At 40.4% G+C, this 17,437-nt stretch overlaps 1 protein-coding gene across 1 annotated transcript in view; it reads right to left on the reverse strand.

Annotated features, from left to right (window-relative positions):
* JARID2 (jumonji and AT-rich interaction domain containing 2) overlaps nucleotides 1-17,437 on the reverse strand; it is a 1,781,868-nt gene that overhangs the window by 1,653,272 nt on the left and 111,159 nt on the right. Inside the window, exon 3 of the mRNA XM_044065716.1 lies at nucleotides 2,562-2,731. Coding sequence (XP_043921651.1) covers nucleotides 2,562-2,731 — 170 coding nt within the window. The remainder of the gene's footprint in view (nucleotides 1-2,561; nucleotides 2,732-17,437) is intronic.

Consider the following 17,437-nt stretch of genomic DNA (forward strand, 5'->3'; position numbering starts at 1 on the left):
ACCCAGACTTTGGAATCCGGCCGACCGAGGGCTGCCTGAGGCAGGACAACCCACATGTTATGACTGCAGTTGCATTCTTGAAGGACATCTCAAACGCACTGAAATGGAAAACATTAAGAAAAAAGGTAAACTGTGCCTTTTTTTTTTTTTTTTTTAAACAGGCTAGAAACAAAAGCAGCTCTGCACAAGAAACAGAGAAAAATGGAAATTTACTTATTAGACACGTGTAATAATGATCAGATATGAAGTTAAAAAAATCCATACTGAAACTGAATTTTTTTCACAGTGACTAGATGCAACACTAAAGCATGGGAATCCCTACATGTTTTGCATACTTGTCAGTTAAGAACCAAAACTAACTTCAAGGGAACTGGTATGATTTTATCCTTTAGCCTTTTCCTTCTTTTTTATGCAGTTTGTGCCACCATAATACCTAAACACAACTCCCCTTTTCCACCACATTTAATCAGTGCATTTCTAGGAGTTGATAGTTTCATGGATGATCTTAAAAAACAGTAACAGCATTTCTGAACCTCCTTTTATCACTGCTAACTACAAGATACCAAAATAAGTCTTTCATTGTGTACTTACAGTCTATTGTTTTATTAACACAAATCTCAGATTACCCATTTAATTCATTTCACTGTCAAAGGGAAGCTTGACGCCTACCTTGGCACTTAAGTAGGCATAAGACAAAGAAACTTGTCTGAGAAAGGCACCAATCCATTTCATTCATGGCAAAACAGACTGAACATTCAGCATTTAAAACCCTGTTTAAGCGTTAGTCATGGAGAAAAAAAAATCCCCCCCAACAGAAAGTATACTTACTATGTATGTAAACTGTTAATGCAGTGTAGCAGCTCAGTTTAATCTGTGACTGATAGTTATCACATTAAAGAACTAGCAAGTTAAATGAAAGTTGCTTGCTTTTCATCTATTCACTCTCCAATGCCTGTTTTACCCATTTTAGTGTCACAGGGGAGATAAAGCTTGTTCCAGGTGACTTGGCACAAGGCTTGAAGTCACCAGTCTATCACAGAACTCAAATTCACAGATAAAAAGGTACACCTAATGGCAACTTGGTGGATCACTAACTGACCTACTTTGCAACTCTTTGGAAAGGGGAGAAACCAAAAACAACTAGTGAAAAACCATGAGGTTACATAAGACACCCGGGTAATTACCTCCAAAACCAAGCACGGAGGTGCAGTAACACATTAATTCAGAGCTCCATGCTGCCCCCTAACCTTCTACAGACAGCTACAGAGATAAAAAGCAGCACTTTACTGGCCAAAAACAGAACTTAAATTTATGGAGAAACATTTTTCATGTAATGGTTTCTCCAACTAATTATGTGGAAAGCAGTTTCAATTTAGTCGCAATGTGCTTTAACAGCAGTTACTGACTACAGCAGGACAATCTCAGCATGCAAGGCTAACATACCTATTAACAGTTCAAAATTTTGCACGTCCAGAATTTATGCCTATTATTTTTGGTCTACTACTTGTAAAATTTGTGAGACCTTTGAGGACTGAAGTAACTTAATGACAGATATACAAGTTTCAGACTTCATATCCTTTAGAAAATGCATGCTAATGCAAAACCAGTTACTCTAAGAACTTTAGAATTTAGTCATCTGTCCTTTCATTTCTGACTCTGTCCATAAATCTTGAGCAACACAGTTGAGAAGCATGACTACACACAATGAAAACAAAAGTAGCAGCTCTGTCTAGTATGCTGAGTCAAACTCCTTTCCAAAAATGTTGCAAGAATTGAACTGTAAAGTGGTGGGATCTTCATGAACTGTAGCACAGAAACAAGTGCAAATGAAGGTAAAAAAAGTTTGGTCCTTGTGAACCAAATTACATACAAGTGACACTGGGTGAGAAGAAACATTTGAACAAGGTCAACTGCACAGAACTTTACTGAAAAATCAGTGAATGCAAGCCAAGCACCTTTAGGTTCTTTCTCCCTCCAAGTGCTTGAAACAGACATGCAATGCTACAAATAGAGAATGTGATTATTCACTACTTGGTCTTCACTGCTATCACATCATTCATAAAGTTCCATGGAGTTAGCAAATCAGTAACTGCAGACACCTCAACATGACAAAAGCACCAAATTCTACTCCTTACTGATTTTACAGACTTCATTTCATAGCAAAACCTGCATACACAACTGTTACGTTACTCCAAAGCAGAAAATCTGCTTAAAGTGCTTGCTTGGGTTGAACTTATTCTGTTAAAACAGAACTTTCAACTATCACTTCATGACAAGTGAGACAGCATGTTAGAAAATGGGGGGTTGCATAAGCAAATGCATCTCTAATAAAATCACCAGAAATTACCCATGTTAAAAACTTCAGAAATGAGCAGCAAGTTTCTGATAATTGGGTGAAATACATATATACAAAATGTTACCATTAACCAATAGCACAGCTCTGCAAAATGTTTGGTTGTGTCAGAGAACCCCAACCACCCAAAAAAAGAGCCAACAAAACCATTTTAAGCATATCAGCTCAACAATCATTTTAATAACCTGTTCAACAGTAACAAGCTTACCTCTAAGGCATAGAAATGTGAGGAAATCTTCGGTCTTGGGTTTCCGCTTCGTGAGGTCAGATATCTGTGTTTTTGGAGGTGGTAACATTGGCTCAGCAGTCTTCACTGGAGTTGTGCTGGGAGAACTGGGCTGGGATTGGGCGAATTTTCTTTGTGCTTGAAGTCGAGGCCTACAAAACAGAATCACAGGATATTTTGCCACAGTTTCTAAACATGATCAATGTATACTTTTTTCAGTAAAGGAGAGAACACTTCTACGTAGCAAAAAAATCAACACAGCACTTGTGCTTCACACGTGATGCATAAAGAGAAACTCTGTTGCACTAACCAAAAAAATGAAAATTTGAGTCAAAGCAAGCAGAGGAGAATACAAAAATGATGTTATGAATTTACAGCATGCATACCACCTGTAAGATGCAAATACTGCACTGAAGGCATTAAAATCTGGCAACTTTCTACATTAAAGTCGTTCCTAAAAAAAAAAAAAAAAAACACACATTGCTACTTTCAGTGTCCACTACTATGCCCCCTCAAGTGCACAGGAAGCACATGCACTGATGCAGGATTCCAAACTGGCGTCCTTTCCATTATCAAGGGAGCTCTGATGTCCTTCCCTTCCACTAACAGCCATCCAACATTTAAGGTATGGTCATTCACAACAAAGTCAGTAAGATGCATACTAGTGCCCTAAATCAGCACTGGACACCAGTCCCTCTTGGCCTTAACTAGAAGCCGAAAAGCCTTAAGGCCTTATACTACCCTTCCCAGCTAAACCTCAACATATTACTACCTACAAAACCCATCACCACCAAAGGGGTGGCAAACCTTCCACTAACTATATGAACCACCAGGCTGGAAATCGTAAACGTACAAAACTGCCGACGCAAGAAGAATCAGGTGGGTTGCACATGATCAGCTTGTTCAAGTAACATCACCTACACCACAAATCATCATGGACTATTTGTATCAGTTTCTGCCACCTACGCTAATCTCAAATGATGGTCCAAAACCATTGGTAGTGCCTAGTCTTTGGCACTGGGTGAGATGACAGTGAATGCTTGCTGTGTAATACACTGGGAATGACTTAATTTCTCCAAGTCTTCTGGCTTTCTAATACCATGATGGGATGGGAATGGACCCCATTCCTAAGTCAAAGTATGATTAAAGTTCATGAAATTACTATTGTTTCAATATTTGATGTCAGACAGAAGTGCTATTTGCAGCATCTGCAATGTGCCCAGTAATGAGTCCTGCAATTCGTACGGAGTTACATGTATTGGTAATATAACTAAGTATGACTGCAATTCTTTTATGAGACCTGTAGCTTCTACTACTACTGGAACTGCCTGGGTATCCTTCTTCCACATTGCCCTTGTTTTTGCCTGCAAGTCTTGGTATTTTATGACTTTGTATCTCTCTCTGTATGCAAGACACTGTAGTCACCGAGTATAGCAATTTCAATGATCAATGCTACTTTTGTCTTCTTTTCATGGACCACTATATCAGTTTTTCTCGCATCAGTTTTTTTGAACTGTTGGTAATGGGTAATTCCATGTGACAAATTTTAAATAATGCTTTGTGGCGTGTCTCATGCTTCCAGTGTTTTTCAGCTACTTCAATATTATAATGTTTGCACAATCCCCACTGCAACAGTCTTATCACATTATTATGCCTTTCAGTAGACAGTCCTTCCATCAGTATATCACAACCAGCAACAAGATGTGCGACTGTTTCCAATTCTGTTTTACAAAACCTACATTTGTCTTTCTCCCACATGTTTAGTGGCCTTTGTAAACCAACAAGTATGTAGTCCACTATCTTGGGCTGCCAATATTAACCTTTCGTCTTTTGGTTTAAATTCACCTCTCCTTAACCATTCCAGCATTCGATCCTGAACAACATGAGGTTGCTTCCAAGAGTTTTCTATACTTGCAACTGTATTTTTCCACATTTGCCTTCTCATCTAATCCTTCACCATAGATTATTTTGCTTTTTTGGCACCTTCAGTTGCTGCCCGATTTTTTATCTAACTCTGGTTTGATTTCCCCTCCTGCTTGATGCGGATATGCTTTTGCTAAACTAAGTGGGGAAGTCACCTCGGACTTATTCTACTCATGCTTCAAAAAACCTTCACTACATTTGGGTCTTGTGAGGTCAGCAGACATGTATGCAGTCCCACAATTGCAGATCTATACATATAATCAATTTCAAGGAGGTCCATACCTCCTTCGGAAAGGGGAATATATAATCTTGGTATGCACTGATTTTTATACATCATTTGACGAGCATGAAGCACCCTTGTTTTCTTGTCCAACCTATCCCAACACCTGCTGGGGCCAGTCAAACACTCCAAAACTGCAAGTTAGGACAGGAAGAGCAAACTGGTTTACAGCTTGGACTTTGTGCCTAGAGATCAATACTGTTTTCAGTATTAAGTCTTCTAAAATGAGAAGTTATGTACCTACCATAACGTTTCATGTTAGTTGTCTTCTCTAAAAACACACAAGTGTTATCAGGCAAGGTGCTTCTCAAGAAAAAATGGCAATAACTTGTAGTAGACTAAAGAAGCACTCCACGGCTGGCACTTAACAGTTTATTGTACAGATAACTGGTTAAGCTTTCGTTCAAATACAACGTTTCTTCAGACCTCAAAAAATAAAATCCCATCATGCCTTTATATACTTTTCTTAAAAATCTCATTAATCAATTAACAATGATGATAAATAATTACAATTAAGTACAAAGTGTAAATAATGTATATAGATTTGTAGTAAATATAAATCTCAGCAGAATTAAGTAAAAACACAACTGTAAATATGGACATATATATAAATATTAACTTTATGCATCAAAACACTTTGTCACCTATATAAATAAATAAAAATGAAGATATATAAAAAAACCCTATGAAAACTGTGCATCATAGTTTAATAATAAATAATTACATTTCAAAGACATTAGATATAGAATGTGCATGATGTATTGTGTGTTGTATATTATAAAAATATATATAAAATATATGTATGGGATGAAATTATCCATTCACTACCTAGTACATATAGAGGAACTAAAACACATGAACAATATTGTTTCCATAGGAAATAAAATGTATATCTCATGCATATATCAGCCTAATCAAAATTCTAATTATTAAATTGAATGATTATTATGATATATACTTTCATGCTATCAATGTCACAGGTGTATTTATACATATAAAATAAAACTCAAACTTAAGGTAAATCAAATTAATGTTTGTATGACTTGGCCATGAGGAATGGTTTCAATGAAATTTTTTCATTGAGGCCATGTCCCTTATGTGCTTTGGAGTCTGATGATCCATTTATTCTCCTTTTCTTCGGTGTAATTTTTAATGTTGCCTAACCTGTCTGTTCTCATAATTAATTCCAGCGCCATAAACTTAAATCTATGTGTTGTTCCTTTCATAATAACATGTTTGGCTAGAGCATTATTTTCATTTTCTTTATTAATGGCGTAAATATGCTCTCTAACTCTTTCACGTAGGGTTCTGTTTGTTTTCCCTATGTAAAATGAGGAACAACTTTGACATATTGCTATGTATATGAGGTCTCTACTTCTGCAGTCTGCATACTTATCAAAACTAATTTTCCTTCCATTATCGGGATGTATAAATTCATTCCCATTCAGCATGAAATTGCATTGATTGCAGTTTCTGCAAGCAAAGGTCCCCTTCCTTATTGATTGTGGAAAATTATCATTGTTGTGATCATTGTGCTCATAGCAAAGTATTCTTTTTAAGGATTTCATGTTTTTGTAGGTAATGTTAGGCCTGTCACCAGCTATTTCTTTGATTCGATCATCTATCATAAGTAATGGCCAATTCTTATTTATTATTTCCTTTATTTGATTGTTTTTGTTAGTATATGGTATCACTAACACGTGTATGCATATTTTTGTAGTCTCATTTGAACTCCCTTTGTTCTGTTCTTATGCCTATGTAGGTAAGGTTTTCCTTTCCCTTTTCTAAGTCCATCATTTCGGTGATGACTTTTCAACCTTGGTTTTGTCATATCCCCTCATTATAAAGTTCTCCTTTAATGTATTTTGTTGTTCCTTGTACCTCATTTCATCAGTCACCAGTCTGGAAATTCGTAATGACTGGTTCTTGACTATATTGGGAAAGATGTGTGTAGGATGCATGCTTTCTTTGTGTAGTAGATTGTTCCTCCAACACTCCTTTCTATACAAATCTGTGTCTATTCTCATTCCAGTTTTAGTAATCCGTACATCTAAAAAAATCAATACTATTAGTCGAGGTATATTCAAAGTTCAGAAAATCTGTTGTTCCATTGATGTAAATGACAAATTCACTTAGCATGTCCATAGTGTCATCCCAAATAAGGAAAACGTCATCTACGAAACGTTTGTAAAATTTTATGTGCTCTGAATATGGATTGTTTCTCTTTATGTATGTCTCCTCCCAGTAAGCCATCACTAAATTGGCATACAAGTTGGCTACTGGGGTTCCCATTGCTGTTCCTTTATTCTGTAAATAATATCTCCCATTGTATGTGAAAACATTATTTTCTAAGATTATTTCTAGTAACATCATGTACCTTATCACTAGATTACTTGGGGTATCCTTTTCAATGAGGAGTAATCTTACATAGTCTATCCCTGTACTATTGGGAATGCATGTGAAAAGGGATGTAACATCTAGTGTTACCAAAATGTCTTTCTCAATGTTGGTGTTATTTTCAATGTATTCTGCATATTCATATAAGAATTCCTCAGTATCCTTTAATATAGATGTAATTCCATTTAGCGTAGGTTTGAGCTGTTTTTCTAAATAAATAGAGAGAGGCTCTGTGGCCCATCCCCTCCCTGACACAATGGGTCTCATGGGTGGATTATACAGGTTTTTGTGCACTTTTGGTGATAGAAATGTACATTTATACAATAATGTTTACAAGAAACCTTCTACACTTATGCCTCCATCTAATTATATTGTAGAAGCTTTTGAAAAGTCATGTGAGAATGATTTAATGAATAGCTATGCTAAACATGATAGGTTAGAATACTACAATTTAAGCAAAGATGAAAATGAAGCAATGAAGAAATTACAACTGAATAATGATATTATTATTAGACAAGCAGACAAGGGTGGTTCAGTAGTAATAATGGACAAGGATATGTATGTTGAAAAAATGAATGAGTTGCTAGATGAAAAGGATACATATGAAACTTTAAATGGTGTGTCCCTAAACAAAGTAATAAGAAATATACAAGAAATGTTATATGATATGTTATGTGGTATAATTGACAATGATTTATATGTGTATTTCTTGGTCAAAGAACCTGTGATACCCACTTATAGAGGGTTACCAAAAGTGCACAAAAACCTGTATAATCAACTCGTATGCCAATTTAGTGATGGCTTACTGGGAGGAGACATACATACAGAGAAACAATCCATATTCAGAGCACATAAAATTTTACAAACGTTTCGTAGATGACGTTTTCCTTATTTGGGATGACACTATGGACATGCTAAGTGAATTTGTCATTTACATCAATGGAACAACAGATTTTCTGAACTTTGAATATACCTCATCGACTAATAGTATTGATTTTTTAGATGTACGGATTACTAAAACTGGAATGAGAATAGACACAGATTTGTATAGAAAGGAGTGTTGGAGGAACAATCTACTACACAAAGAAAGCATGCATCCTACACATCTTTCCCAATATAGTCAAGAACCAGTCATTAATTTCCAGACTGGTGACTGATGAAATGAGGTACAAGGAACAACAAAATACATTAAAGGAGAACTTTATAATGAGGGGATATGACAAAACCAAGGTTGAAAAAGTCATCACCGAAAATGATGGACTTAGAAAAGGGAAAGGAAAACCTTACCTACATAGGCATAAGAACAGAACAAAGGGGAGTTCAAATGAGACTACAAAAAATATGCATACACGGTTAGTGATACCATATACTAACAAAAACAATCAAATAAAGGAAATAATAAATAAGAATTGGCCATTACTTATGATAGATGATCGAATCAAAGAAATAGCTGGTGACAGGCCTAACATTACCTACAAAAACATGAAATCCTTAAAAAGAATACTTTGCTATGAGCACAATGATCACAACAATGAGAATTTTCCACAATCAATAAGGAAGGGGACCTTTGCTTGCAGAAACTGCAATCAATGCAATTTCATGCTGAATGGGAATGAATTTATACATCCCGATAATGGAAGGAAAATTAGTTTTGATAAGTATGCAGACTGCAGAAGTAGAGACCTCATATACATAGCAATATGTCAAAGTTGTTCCTCATTTTACATAGGAAAACAAACAGAACCCTACGTGAAAGAGTTAGAGAGCATATTTACGCCATTAATAAAGAAAATGAAAATAATGCTCTAGCCAAACATGTTATTATGAAAGGAACAACACATAGATTTAAGTTCATGGCGCTGGAATTAATTATGAGAACAGACAGGTTAGGCAAAATTAAAAATTACACCGAAGAAAAGGAGAATAAGTGGATCATCAGACTCAAAGAATAAGGGACATGGCCTCAATGAAAAAATTTCATTGAAACCATTCCTCATGGCCAAGTCATACAAACATTAATTTGATTTACCTTAAGTTTGAGTTTTATTTTATATGTATAAATACACCTGTGACATTGATAGCATGAAAGTATATATCATAATAATCATTCAATTTAATAATTAGAATTTTGATTAGGCTGATATATGCATGAGATATACATTTTATTTCCTATGGAAACAATATTGTTCATGTGTTTTAGTTCCTCTATATGTACTAGGTAGTGAATGGATAATTTCATCCCATACATATATTTTATATATATTTTTTATAATATACAACACACAATACATCATGCACATTCTATATCTAATGTCTTTGAAATGTAATTATTTATTATTAAACTATGATACACAGTTTTCATAGGGGTTTTTTATATATCTTCATTTTTATTTATTTATATAGGTGACAAAGTGTTTTGATGCATAAAGTTAATATTTATATATATGTCCATATTTACAGTTGTGTTTTTACTTAATTCTGCTAAGATTTATATTTACTACAAATCTATATACATTATTTACACTTTGTACTTAATTGTAATTATTCATCATCATTGTTAATTGATTAATGAGATTTTTAAGAAAAGTATATAAAGGCATGATGGGATTTTATTTTTTGAGGTCTGAAGAAACGTTGTATTTGAACGTGAAAGCGCTAACCAGTTATCTGTACAATAAACTGTTCGTGGTGTGCCAGCCGTGGAGTGCTTCTTTAGTCTACTACAAGTTAGTTGTCTTCTCGCCTTCTTTCTTGCTGGATGGGTTTGGAGCCAACCTTCGGCTCTGACTCGGCCTATACTAAAGCTCGAGAGCTATTTATACCGGCTTGAGGCTACCCTATATCCCATAATTCTAGGCGCTAACTACCCAGATCTCGTTTGATAGCTGAAAACCTTAGCAGTTTAGCTCTCCAACAAAAGGAGGAGAGGAACCTAACTAGAAAGTCACCTAGACCTATAGCTACCAGAAGGGATAGCCTAGGGGTCAAACTGAGGCAAGAAGAAGATCCCCAAGGATCCTTTAGGTCTGTCCAGGCTAGGGGGATGGGGGGTGGGACGCAAGAAAGAAGGCGAGAAGAAGACAACTAACATGGAACGTTATGGTAGGTACATAACTTCTCAATGTTAAGTTGTCAATCTCGCCTTCATTCTTGCTGGATGGGACCGCATCCCTAGCACCTTCACCCTGGGTGGCTCATCGGAACAGACTCTTGAGAACGGTGGAACCAAAATTAGCCCAGCTTCTGGAGGCCATGTCTAATTTGTAATGAGAGATAAAGGTATGAGGAGAGGCCCAAGTGGCTGCCGCACAAATGGAATCTTTTGGTAATCTAGCCTGAAAAGCTACTGAGGTGGCTAATGCTCTGGTTGAGTGAGCCCTGGGCCTTGACGGTAGCTTTTGGCGTCTGAGCTGATAGATGAAAGTGATCACAGATGCCAGCCATCTAGAAAGGGTTACTTTGGAAACTGGAAGGCCTTTCTTGCCTTCTGCATAAGAAAGGAAGAGCTGCTCAGATTTCCTAGCTTGCTTGGTTCTATCCAAATAGTAACGGAGTTGACAATGAACGTCCAGAAAATGCAGTTTTTGTTCCGCTCTGTTGGAGTAGTTGGGGAAGAAAACTGGAAGATCGATAGTCTGGTTTAGGTTCGCTTCAGAAGAAACCTTGGGTAAAAAGGACGGATTAGTCCTGAGGAACACTCTGTCTTTATGGAAAACTAGACAAGGTGGACGAATGCAAAGGGCCTGAATTTCTGATACTCTTCTCGCAGATGTTATGGTGACCAGAAAGAGAGTTTTCCAAGATAGCAATTTCAGGGAGCAGGAAGCCACAGGTTCAAAGGGGGGAAAGAATCAAGGAGGTTAGAACCAAATTTAAGTCCCACTGCGGTGGGGGGTCCCTGATTTGGGGCTTAAGCAAAAAGATACCTTTGAGAAAAGTTTTACAAAGCTTATGGGACATGATACTGGAGTCCGAAAAGCCTGCATGAAAGTTCGAAATAGCCGCTAACTGTACTCTGATGGTGGAGGAAGAAGACCCTGAGTGAAACAATTCGGCTAGGAAGTCTAGGACTGATTGGATAGGGGCAGTAAAGGGATCTATATTTCTAGCTCCTGCCCAGAAGGAAAAACGCTTCCACTTGCTGGCGTAAATCCTCCTGGTGGATGACTTTAGGGAAGCTATAAGTATGTCACGCACAGAATGGGAAATTAGGGGAAGCCTGGCTAGGGTTGGAATTGGAGCAACCAAGCTGTGAGGTTGAGAGATTGGAGGGAGTGGTGCAGCTGTCCCGATTGATGGGTCAAGAGATCTGGCACTGGGTCCAGATGCCGGGGCTGCCCCAAGAGGTAACTATGCAGGAACGGGAACCATATCTGACGAGGCCAGTAAGGAGCAATGAGGATCAAGGTGGCTCTCACGGCGGTAGCTTTCTGAATCAATTGAGTGATTAATGGAAAGAGGGGAAAGGCATACAGAAGTCCCCGGGGCCAATCGTGGACTAGAGCGTCTCTGGGGGTGGCCGGGAAGAGAGTGAAGAAGTCGGGGCACTTGCTGCTTTCAGGTGTTGCAAAAAGGTCGCAGCATGGTCGACCCCATCTCTGAAAAATTTCTTCCACTACTGTGTTTGAGAGACCACTTGTGTGGCATGAGAATGGCTCTGCTCAACCTGTCCGCTATGATGTTGGACTTCCCGGGGATGTGCATTGCTATCAGAAACCGCTGAGAGGAGATCGCCCACTGCCAAAGTCTGAGAGACTCTCGACACAAGGGATAGGACTTGGTTCCACCCTGCTTGTTGATATACCACACTACGGACATATTGTCCGCCTGAACTGCAATAGTCCCGATGGGAAGAGTCCTGAAGGGCTTGCAAAGCTAAAAGTACTGCTCTCATCTCCAAGACATTTATGTGCAGGTGGCACTCGTATGGTTGCCATGTGCCCTGGACCGTCCTGCCCTGAAAATGCCCCCCCTCCACCCGATCAGGGAGGCATCCGTTGTCACCGTGGCGACCGGGGGAGAAGGAACAAATGGTCTGCCCTGAAGGACTTGAGGGGAGACCATCCACCAAGAAAGGTGTTTCTTGCAAGACAGGGTTATTAAAATGTTGTGTGACATTGAAAGTTGTTGAAAGGACCACTGGGAAAAAAGCATCCATTGAAGGATCCGCATATGAAAGCGAGCTACGGGAAGAAGAGTAATGGCTGCCGCCATGAGACCCAATACCTTCAGGACAAACCTGGCTTGGATTTTGTTTTTCTGAATTATGTGAACATGCCTGCGAATATCTAGAACTCTTTGTTCGGTTAGTTTTGCGGAAAACCGGACTGTGTCTAAGATGGTGCCTATGAAGGTAATAGACTGACAAGGCGACAAGGCAGACTTTTCTAAGTTTATGGAGATACCTAGCCCTTTGCAAGTATGAATGGTGTAATCTCTGGAGAGGAGAAGTTGACGCCTGGTGGTGGCAGTGAGGAGCCAGTCGTCTAGATATGGAAACACCTGGAATCCTTGACGTCTCAGATGAGCCATAACCACTGCCATGTATTTGGTGAACACTCGGGGGGCTGTAGTGAGACTAAAGGGCAGGCCTCTGAACTGATAATGACTGGTTCCCAGCCGGAAGCGGAGAAACCTCCTGGAGCGCCTGTGCATCTTGATGTGGTAGTACGCATCCTGAAGGTCTACTGAGCACATCCAATCGTCCTGACCCAGAAAGAGTAGAATGGACTGTAGCGTGACCATCCGGAACTTCATTCTTCTTACAGACCTGTTTAGTCTGCTGAGATCCAATATGGGTCTCCAGTCCCCTGTCTTTTTTGGTACCTAAAAGAACTTGAGTAGCTTCCGGATCCTTGTTGGTCTGCTGGGACTGGCTGGATGGCTCTTTTTGTTAGCAATTTTGATATTTCTAGTACTGCTTGTTCCCTTAGACTGGGTGGAACGTCTGGAAGGGTTCCATTTGGCTGAGTTGGGGTGTGGATAAAGGGAATTTTGTAACCCTCAGATATGATCGACTGTACCCATTTGTCTTGGGTGAGTGAAAGCCAGGCTTCTGGGTACAGTGATAACCTTCCCCCGACTGCCTCCGAAAGCGGACAGTCGGGCAGCTTCACAGGGATGCTGGAAGGGTTTGTCAGAAAGAGACTCTCTGCTACCCTGATTTTGCGGGCCTCCTCTGCCCCTGGGGCGGCATCTGTTTCCCTGATTTTGCGGACCTCCTCTGCCCCTGGGGCGGCATCTGTTACCCTGATTTTGCAGACCTCCTCTGCTCCTGGGGCGGCATCTGTTATTGTTCCCCATCCCCTGCCTCTAGAGGGGAACTGACCTCTTGCATCAGGCGCAACCTCTTGTGGTTTACGGAACCACATCTTCCCACCCTTCTGACCCTTAGGGTATGGTCTAGATGGGGTGGAAAAACGGACTCCCACAGCAGAGAGAGTCTTGCCTTCTTGCTCCCATAGTGTCAAAGTATCCTTCACCTGAGGTCCAAACAAAGCTGAACCGTTAAAGGGGGAGTTAGTGAAGGATGCCTTAAAGGGGGTCTGCAAAGTTACAAAGCTGCATCCAGGCGTGACGCCTTAAGGCAACGCCTGTGCCTGCAGCCCTACTCGGCCGCATAGGAAATAAGCCGCATGGAGGAGTTGACAATGGAATTCAGGGTTGCCAGCTGGGAATTTATTTTGTCTTGAGACTCCGCAGCTGTCGGATCCTGTAAGACCTCACCCACTTCTTTGAGCATGTCTCTTTGAAGGCGGGTGAAGTGGCATAGATAATTCAGCGAACGCATGACAAAGGTCGCTGAAGAAAACATCCGCTTGCCGTACCTATCTATAGTACTAGACTCCTTGTTAGGAGGATGGACAGGTACTGAAGGATCAGCCAGTTCCTTCTTAGTGGCTGCAGCCACCACCATGGCGTCAACCGGGACACCCTTGGCTAAAAACTGTTTGTCCGAAGGGGCTGTTATAAATTTGGAAGGCCTCCATGGGGTACGTTCCATCGTATCAGGGGCCGTCCACGCCTTCCGCGCCACCACTTCCATGAGGGGGTCAAAGGGCGGAGACAACCAGGAGGTGGAAGGGCGAGAGCCAAAAGCCTCTAGGTAAACAGACTCGTCCTCGGAAGGATTAAGGGTAGACCAGTTCCCCCTCTGCTTCAGGATTTCAAGGATGTCTGAAAAGGAGACATCCTCAGAGGGGGACTGTGGGGACCCTTCCGACTTATCCAAGTCGGTATCAGATGTAATGGACTCAGGGGAGTCCACATGCTTCCTCTTACATTTCCTCTTCCGAGGGGGTTCCCCTGACGGATCAGGGGAAACCTCGGAAGAGGAGGATATTATCAATGGGGAAACCTGAGGCGTTGGATCTCTATGGTCAGGAATGAGAGGGTGGGCCGAAGGTCGGCTCCGAACCCATCCAGCAAGAATGAAGGCGAGATTGACAGCTTAACATTATTCCTTACCAAGTTTAATTTGCATTTGTTCAGGTTTTACTGTTGATCCTTCATCAATTCCCAAACATTTATACACTCCCTAAAACAAATCCACAAGTTCAAACAACTGTAGAGTCTTCTCAGAGGTTTAATAATCTTCACAGAGGTATAAAAACTTAAAGCACTTTTTGTTTGCAAACATGCAAACTTCTTCAGAAGTACTAATACATACAATTAACCATTCTTAAATAGGCACTCAATCAAAAAACGTGGGACAAAACAATTGTTTGCTTAAACAGACACTACCCCTAAGGAACAGCATTAATTCATATTTAAAATGTTTATCTTAAATGATTATTCTTGTACATAAATTACATTAAAACATTATAATAAATTAAAACAAAATTAAGAAAGTACAGTTGTGTACCTACCATACATGTAGATGTTTGAGTGCATTCACTGTTGCAGTCATTACACTTGGGTTATCCTGCTGACAGGCGACCCGCAGTCTGCCCGAGTTCCAAAGTCTTGGTCCGGCGTAGGTTGCAGTCGCTTCTTCCCAGACGTCAGTGCGCCAGGGGTATACAAGATGCATCTGACGCCATTTTCTTCAGTTTTACTTGCCCCAGATGTCAGGTGCCCCCAAGTAGGTAGGCAATACATACTGCTAATAAAACATATATATAAAATAAAACAATACCTTCAGTTACAAGCAAATACACCACAAAGGTTGTATAGGATAGAAAGGTATAGGTAAGTCCAGCTAGGACAGAGGGGATGGAGGGAGGGTAACCTGGACTGCAGCAGTGTGAACACTCGAACATCTACATTTATGGTAGGTACAAAACTGTACTATGTTCATCGTGTTACACTGCTGCAGTCATTACACTTGGGTAGAATCCCAAAGCTAAGGTTGGGTGGCTGGTCTACAAAAAGTTAGGATTGGCTATGAGGCCCTGCAGAACTGCAGTGGCAAATCCTGCACTGGATTTAGAGTAAAGAGGCAAGTGGTAATGCTTGGTAAAGGTGTGCAATGAACTCCAAGTTGCAGCCTCCAAAGTTTCCTTGGTTGGTACTCCTCTGAGAAAGGCTGTTGAAGTGGCTGTTGCTCTGGTAGAATGTGGCCTAATGTTATTAGGGACTGATTTTCCATGCTGTGTGTAGCAGTAACGAATACAGTGTCCTATCCATTTGGAGATAGTCTGCTTTGAGATAGCCTTGCCCTGTGATCCTGCAGCATATGCTACGAACAGTTGCTCAGTTTTCCTGAAAGCTTTTGTTTTGTCCAAGAAGAAGCGTAGCTGCCTGTGTAGGTCCAAAGAGTGCAGAAGTTTCTCCCCTTTATTCTGGGGGTTTGGATAAAAAGTTGACAAATGGATGGTTTGGTTTAAGAGCCACACTAGATACCACCTTTAGCATAAAGGTAGGGTTTGTCCTTAAAGAAACCCTGTCCTGGTGAAAAATTATAAAAGGTTCCACTGCCATTAGTGCCTGTAGCTCTGAGACTCCGTGCTGAAGTTACTGCCAGGAGCAGAGCTGTTTTCCATGATAAAAACTTTAGATCGGCTGTATTGGCTGGCTCAAAAGGTGGCAGGGTCAGTTTTTCCAAAACAAAATTGAGGTCCCAAGTTGGCGCTGTTGCTCTCCTGGGCAGTCTTATGTTTTTAGCCCCTCTGAGGTACTGCTTTAGCAAGGGATGAGAGAATAAAGGAGGATCTGTGTTGTAATGTGCTGAAATGGCAGAGGGGTGGATCTTAATTGATGAGAAGGACAGGCCTTTGTCCTGCATCTCAGTTAAGTATTGTAAAATGTGAGGAATGTTTGGGACAAGAGGGTCAAGGCTTTGAGCTTGGTTCCAGGCGCAGAATCTCTTCCATTTTTCTGAGTATAATTTCCTGGTGATAGGCCTCCTGGCCTCCAAAATGACATCCATAATAGCTTTAGAGAGAGGTGTTGCCTGTTTGACTACTGAATCTTCCATGCAGCCAGGTTGAGGGTTTTGAGCTGACCGTGCAGGATCCGATTGTTTTGCTGAGTCAGAAGGTGTGAAATTTGAGTCAAAATCCATGGTGGGCCTTGAGCTAAGTTCTTTAAGATTGGGTACCAGTGCTAGCGTGGACAGTCTGGAGCAATCAGGATCATCTTTGGTTTTTCTTGTCTGGCTTTTAGGAGTACCTTTGAAAGGAGAGGCAGTGGTGGTAAGGCATAAACTTTTAGGTTTTTCCAGCTGAACGAGAGAGCATACACTTTCCATGCTTGTGTGTGGTAAGTCCTTGTGCAGAATTCTTGTAGTTGGCAGTTCAGTGGGGAGGCAAAAAGATCTTTGTCTGGGCATCCCCATTTTTGCATTACCATGCTGAAGATTTGTGGATTCAATTTCCATTTGTGAGGGTCCATGATCTTTCTGCTTAGATAGTCTGCCAGAGTATTTTTCTTTCCTGGCAGGAATTGTGCTTGCAGATGAACTTGATAAGTTAGAGCTGTGTTCCACAAGGTCATGGCTTGCCTGTATAGGGGATAAGAATGAGTGTCCCCTTGCTTGTTTATGTACCACATTACTGTGGTGTTGTCTGTCTTTAATAATAATTGTCCTGGATGCAGAAGGTCCTTGAAAGCTGTTAGGGCATGTTAAACAGCTAACATCTCTTTTTGATTGATGCGAAGATGCATTTGGTCTGTGGTCCACTTGCCCTGAATACATTTTCCTGCCATGTGTGCTCCCCAGGCGTAATCCGAAGCATCTGTTAGGGTCTGCCTGGCTGTGGGTAGAGTGAAAGGCTGACCCTTGTTGAGGTGACATGCCTGTGCCCACCATCGAAAC

This window comes from Protopterus annectens, chromosome 3.part0 (assembly GCF_019279795.1).
Source record: "Protopterus annectens isolate FY-2018-M chromosome 3.part0, PAN1.0, whole genome shotgun sequence".
NCBI lineage: Eukaryota > Metazoa > Chordata > Ceratodontiformes > Protopteridae > Protopterus > Protopterus annectens.